This window comes from Rutidosis leptorrhynchoides, chromosome 10, assembly GCF_046630445.1.
Source record: "Rutidosis leptorrhynchoides isolate AG116_Rl617_1_P2 chromosome 10, CSIRO_AGI_Rlap_v1, whole genome shotgun sequence".
Taxonomy (NCBI): Eukaryota; Viridiplantae; Streptophyta; class Magnoliopsida; order Asterales; family Asteraceae; genus Rutidosis; species Rutidosis leptorrhynchoides.
The window spans coordinates 355925314-355932809 of NC_092342.1; the positions used below are offsets into that span (position 1 = coordinate 355925314).

Here is a 7496-nt window from a genome sequence, read left to right on the forward strand (position 1 = left end):
ACGTTAAATCTCGGTATCCTATTATTGTCGTTATTTCAATTATTACTAGCGGTTTGCTATAATTCGGTATCGCTTTTCTCAACAAAAACAATTACTGTAAAAGCACATTTTACTGTCAGAGCCATGGATGTAGCAAAATAAAAATTTTAAAAAGTTTTATGTTAGATATTTCTCATTTGATCAACCTAATTATTTGACGAGATTTGATTTGATATAGAACAGAACATAGACTAAAATTTGCGAGCCATGGATGTTAACTTAAATTTGCAATTAGAAACATGGACAATCCATTATTCGATTTTCAGACACCTTAAGCTCGTCTCTGCACGCAAACTTCACATGACAAGAATTACGCGTATAATTATCCAAACAAAATAATTAAGATTATTATTATTTTTATGCAGTCTTGTGAAGTCGAGAGCTCTCATTCATTCATTCATTCATTCATTCATTCATTCATTCATTCATTCATTCCTTAACTTGATCATCGGCTTGATGTAGCGTAGGTACCCCCATTTAACTTAATCTCTGTGGCTTGAATTCTTTGAGTCCCACTTATGCAATTAATACAAACAGACAAACAAACAAACCCATTTATGCAATTGATACCTCTTGTATTCTTTTGATTGCTTCTTTTAAGTCGAGTCTTTCATCAGGCTCACTTTCGGTACAAGAAGCCCCAATATGAAGAAGCTTCTCCATTTGTCCTATGGATTCTGATGATGATGATGATGATATCTCTGGATCAATTAGCTCTCTTTGTCTATTCTCTGCCAGAGCAGAACGAACCCATTGGACCACATCTGTTCCACCCTTTTGATTATTAAAATATTGGGATGGGTATTTTCCTGTAATAATTTCGAGGATGACGATACCCAGACAGTAGACATCACTTTTCTGGGAAACAATCTGATTGTTAATTACCGTAGCTTCAGGGGATTTAAAAGCAAACATGCATTGTAGTGTTGGAGTGTTATTAAGCAAAGGATGGAGCGCGTAATCACTAAGAAGTGGTTCATAGTCTGACCCGATAAGTACATTGCTCGACTTAAGATTACCATGAGGCAAAGGATACGATGCAAATTCCTTATGAAGGAAACCCATTCCTCGCGCAACTCCTTTTATAATCTTTAACCGATTAGGCCAATTCAATTCTGCATGGGAGTTCCCGCGATCCCCTATATATATACATATACATATATATAAGGCTAATTAATTAAGAAAGAAAATATATATATGAATATGATTTAATTAAATATATTATGAGGATATATCATGTATGTACGTACCATGTAAAAGATATAGCAGACTGCCTTGTGGGACATATTCCGAAACTATAAGTTTTTCTTCTTTTCTAAAATGATATGCCAGTGGTGTCAATATGTTTTGGTGCTTTAATTTGGCAAGCTTCTTCATCTCTGAATCAAACACTTCCTTAGTCATCTGGTTCATCTCTCGCACTCTTTTAACGACAACCGATACTCCACTACCCAATGTCGCCTTATACGCTGACCCTAACCCTCCATTTCCAAGCACCTCAGCTGCAGCCTTCATCAAGTCTTGCAACCCAAATACTCCCCTTTCTTCATTCACCATCACCAGGTCCCCTACTGATTTCCCAGCTGGTAAAGTTACACTGCCAATTGATCCAGCTTCTCTGCCTTTTCTAGATGATGAAGATGCATCCTGCTGCTTGCTGTCCTTACTAATAATACCGGTGGTGGTGGTGGTTGTTTTATTATTATTGTTGTTGTTAAAGTTATTATTATTATTATTATTATTATTATTATTATTATTATTATTATTATTATTATTATTATTATTATTATTATTATTATTATTATCATTATCATTATCATTATCATTATTATATGAAGATGAAGATGATGATGATTTGTAATTACTAGGATTAATTGTGGTCTTCTTGGTGACAGTTGGTATATTGACAATAGCTTCATTAATGTTTCCTTTACCCAGAGATCTTTTATCATCATCATCTTGGTCCATTTGATTTGCCCTGGCCCATATGATCATCAATAACATGGCAACAACCACACCCATGACGATCAATGGGACTGGCGATGTTGATTCTGAATCTGGCTCTTCTTGTTGTTGTTGTTCTGGTTGTGTTGAAGGTAATTTGTTGCAGTCTTTTGAGAGTTTTGGACCGCAGAGTTGAGCATTATTCTCAAAGGCTTTTTTATCAAACTTGTTCAAACTGTTTGGTATCTCACCTTGTAGTTTATTGTTGGATAGATCAAGAATGGTTAAGATATCAGCGGCTTCCGAGAATGCGGGAATGGGTCCTGAGAATTCATTGTATTCCAGATGAAGTTCCTTAAGATTTGGCAATTCTGCAACCGACAAAGGAATCTGTCCAGAAAAATTATTATGTTGTAACCATAGCTTCTTCAAGGAACCCAATGTTTGGAAAAAGTCGGAAGGTATCACACCTGAAAACCAATTGCTACCTGCATAAAAAGCTTTTAAGTAACGAAGCCGATTGATTTCAGGCATGGGTCCCGCAAGAGAGTTGTTTTCAATGCTAATGGCTTTAAGGCCGTCAACACCCTCAAACACCCCAATGTCTGGCTGCCCTTCAAGATCCATACCCGACAAATTGATGCTACTAATCATGCCATTTGCACATATGATACCAACCCACACGTCTTTCGGATCACATGGGTTGGATCCATCGTCTTTCCAATTATATAAAGAGTCAGATTTCGTTAAAGATTTCTTGAACCGAAGGAGAGCCTCGTTCGAGTTGTTTGTTGGTTGGGAGACGACGACAACACGATACAGAGTAGTAATTATCATTATTATTGTTATTATATGAATATGAATGAAGGAATGGAACAGGAAATGGTGGCGACGGCAAACAACGGCCATGTTTGCTTTAAGCCGGGATGAGGGGAGGAACAAAGCTCCGCGAAGAAACAGGTGGCCGTTGTCTGAAAGATGACAATCAAGACAAATAATATCAACAGTTTCTTGTAGTTGTAACAATAATATTAATAAAATAATAATAAGGTTTGAATGTTTGATGATGGATGGTCATTGTAATTGAGATTGTTTGGTGTAAGAAAAACAATTGGTGGATAGAAACTCTAAGAGTTTGACAACTAGATCCGAATGTATAGTCTATACCAAATTACCGTATTGTAAATAATGGTTGTAAGTTAATTGACCGTTTCTTATCTTTTAAATAATCGACACTTGTATGTTTTTTGATCGGTAATAAATATATATGTATATATAATTGAAAAAGTTTCATGATTGGTCCTCAAGTTTGTACCAAATTCAGATTGAGACATAAAGTCTAAATCGATCAAGGTTGGGTCTCAAGTTTTATAATTCCAGATTTAACTAATCTTTAATATCATATAGTTAACTTTAACACGTGATGATACGTCAAATTAAAGGACACTAATACGGTCAATAATGACCGTACCCGTGGACTTACTTTATTAGTATCACTCACAATATGGTTTTATTGATTGGGTTAATACAAAGGTGTAGGGAATATTTATCGTATTGGATGGCGATTCCCTATTTGGTAACTCGTATTACAATTTGAGTGTAATCGGTTTTACGCCACTAATCCTTATGATTAGGAACCGAACGAACGTAGATAAAGAGACATATCTTTATTGACTTTTGATATTATTATAAGATGAATTATATGTTAACTCTTGGATACAATTTGAGCATCGTATGTACTCTGTATTGTATTGAAAGGGAATGTGCAAGTGTGTGTTGATTTTGTTGCCTCCTTAATCTCGTTGAACTCATTCTTATTTATAGGCAGCCAGGTATGTAAGGTTATATGTTGAGTAATAACTCTCAAATGAATATATCAAGTGGTGATGAGAGATATCCCTCCAATCCCCTACACACCTACGTTGGTGCTTTATTAGAAATCCCTCCAAGACACTAGTAACCTACCTTCCTTCCTTATTAATTTATCTCCCTTATTATTCATTATTCATTATTATTATTATTATTATAACATATACTCCATCACTAACTTACTATTTGTAATAATTGAGTATAATAATACTTGCTCTATTAAGTCCTCTAAACTTTGCATGTATATATTATTATATGCATGTATAGTGTATTATATAATGTCTTCAGTTTTGTGGAGGAGTGTATGTATAGACCATGGAGGCTAACTGTTTGTTGTTAATTTAGCTCAACATATTTACCATTATTGTTGACACATTACTTGGAAGAGAAAAATTGTATATGAGTGATTGTGAGTTGATTTTCAATTAAGGGTAGTCCCTTTGCTAGATTCGTAACATTGCTTGACCAATTATATGAAGTATATATGAAGAGTATGGATAAGTTGTGTGTATATGTGAATTGGACCCATATTTTCTTCTCTCCGAATGCTATTTCTTTCCTCATATTTATAGTAATATATAAAGATAGTAGTTTTTAGGTGAATTACTTTAAGATGGAACATACAGAGAGTTTTTCTCCCAACATATTATGTATAGTATGTTTTCTTATTATGTGTAGTGTGTTTTCCTTCCAAGTCATGGTGTGGAGAGTTTTTCTTCCAACTCATCATGTGGCAAGTTATCCAACCACTTTTCTCATTTTACTATTAATTTTTTTACTAACTATTATAAAATATGCTCCGTAATTCATTAGTGTTAATAAAATTTATTATATTGAATCACTAATAATACTTGTTCTATTAAGTCCCCTAGACTTTGCATGTATAATTATTTAGTATGTACTATACATGCATAGTCTATTAGCAAATACTATCAATTTCTTTGTCTCTTTTAAAGTTTATTAAATATAAGCCCTTTTATATGTACTAATTTTGCTGATTTATTTGAATAGTATATGAAAATAAAATAAAATGATGGGTGTCTATATCGAATCATGTGAAATATTAGTTTTGATTTTTGATCACTTTACCAGGTATGTTTAGACATGGTAGTAGTATTACTCTACCACCAATTAATAAAGTAGAGTAGTAATACTATAAGACTAACGTGCATGGGTTGTTTTTTCATATTTTATTTCCATCATTGTATGTTTATAATTACATGCAAGATGATAAGAGTAATTTATTTGTCACTATTTTTAAATTTGGTGACATATTTGTTTATTTCTTTCAGTTATAAAGAATAGGTTGTGTTTTTTATTATTATTTTGTTGAATGATATTTTTTCTTGACCACGTATTTGATTTTATATATATGTCTATGTATATAGTGATATTTCAAGTTTATCGAGTATATTTTTTTATATCTCGATTTTTTTGGTTGCAACTCCTTGGGTAGTAGTATATTATATTAGACATTTAGACGTCTCTTATGAGATTCGCGAACTTTCGTTTTATCCCAATTTTACTGACGAGATTTCTTTGCAATCTCATTTCAATGTCGAGTTTCATTCATTTTACTGGTGAGATTTTTCGTAATCACATTTCATCGTCGATTTTCATCCCATTTACTGGCAGGATTTCTTTGTGATCTCATTTCATTGTCGAGTTTCAACCCATTTACTGGAGGGATTTCTTTGTAATCTTATATTCGTCGATTATCATCCCATTTACTGTCGGGATTCACTGTAATCTCATTTCATTGTCGAGTTCATGCCATTTAATGGCGGAATTTCTTGTAATTTCATTTCATTGTCGAGTTTCATCCCATTTACTGGCGGGATTTCTTTGTAATCTTATAGTATCATCCCATTTACTGGAGGGATTCACTGTAATCTCATTTCATTATCGAGTTTCAACCCATTTAATGGCGGGATTTCTTGTAATTTCATTTCATTGTCGAGTTTCATTCCATTTACTGGCGAGATTTCTTTGTAATCTTATTTTTGTCGAGTATCATCCCATTTACTGGCGGGATTCACTGTAATCTCATTTCATCCTATTTAGTGAGGGGATGTCTTTGTGACTTTTGTGCATGTAACCTCATTTTTAAGTTGAGATGTAGTCGCTTTTTTATAGATCTCAAATATCTTTGAGATATAATTTTAACCATTCTCGATAACAAGATTATCTTGAACCAATGCTAGTTGTTTCTTCTAGCAAGAATTTTATTTTGTTGGAGGAGGTTATTGAAAGACACAATTTTTGGGACTAGGATTTTTCTCTTAACCATTTTATTTTATTTAGTGAAAATGTACACATCATTTAAAGGTTTTATTAAAAATACACCTCTTAGGGTTAGAGATTTCCCGTAAATTATTTCCTTTATTTAGGTGATAATGTACTTTTATTGGACAATATTACCTGCCAACATAGAGAATTTAGAAGGCGAACTTCCGTATGTTACTAATAAACCAACTGTGTTGGATTATTTTCCTTGCATATTTCTAACACTTATGTTCCTGGCGCTTGACATCAATGATATTGAGTCTAGCTTCTTTTGACTTTCTTGTCTACTTGCTCCATTTTGTGTAGGACAAAGCTGTGACAACCCGGAAATTTCTGACCAAATTTAAACTTAATCTTTATATGTTTCCGACATGATAAGCAAAGTCTGTAATGATAAGTCTCAGAAATTTTGAACTGTTTCATATATTCAATTATCCTTCGACTATTCTCGACGATTCACGAACCACTATCTGTAAATAAATACATATATATTTAAATATATATATAAATTTGAAATAGAAACTTATATTATTTAATTCATTTGTGCAAATAAAATAATATATGATATTACTATATATATATATATATATATATATATATATATATATATATATATATATATATATATATATATATATATATATATATATATATATATATATATATATATATATATATGATTTAGAATTTATTTAATAAATGCTCGTAGCGCTCGTTTGTTATTTTGATAGTTATTAATCAAGTTAGAAACAAACTTATATGATTTTAAAATAAACGGTGATCCGAAAATGAGTTCTATAAATTATAGACTTATTAAAATGTATTTAGGAACGGTTTGTTAAATTTTAGAACTTTTTATATTTTACCCAGAATTGAGAGAGACAGTTGATGTAATTTTTATTTAATAAATTAATGATCAAATTTTATACCATAAGGACCAAAATAAATAAAACTATTTACTATAAAAATTTGAGATTTTTCTAAAAACCTTTATTCGCCACTGATTGACAACGGAGTATGAAATAATACCCGTAATATAACTGTGAAAACATTTGAGTGGCGGCTATGCTGTTTATTACTATTAAGTGCACCTTCTTTTCATTATTTGGTTTAATACTTTATCATTATTGTTAAATTATTGATCTTGTAAATATCTATTCTATATATATTGTCGCCAACTTGAGGATCCTGTTAATACTTTATCATTATTGTCACCAACTTGTTTGATCTCACAATTCACACCACCCCTCAACCAACTACTTCTACTATAGTTTCAGCCTCATTCCTTTGTATTTGATCAAACTCGTAACCAACTTCGAACTACACAATACGATCTATTCCTGCTGCTTTTAAACTCG

At 32.1% G+C, this 7496-nt stretch overlaps 1 protein-coding gene across 1 annotated transcript; it reads right to left on the reverse strand.

The window, feature by feature from the left end:
* Positions 1-594: 594 nt before the first annotated feature.
* Positions 595-2820, reverse strand: LOC139871516 (pollen receptor-like kinase 3). Its single transcript, XM_071859215.1, has 3 exons — positions 1845-2820; positions 1290-1625; positions 595-1178 (listed from the first exon to the last, which is right to left on the reverse strand). The coding sequence occupies exons 1-3, from the start codon at positions 2818-2820 to the stop codon at positions 595-597; spliced, it is 1896 nt and encodes a 631-aa protein (XP_071715316.1).
* Between the last annotated feature and the right edge of the window lie 4676 nt (positions 2821-7496).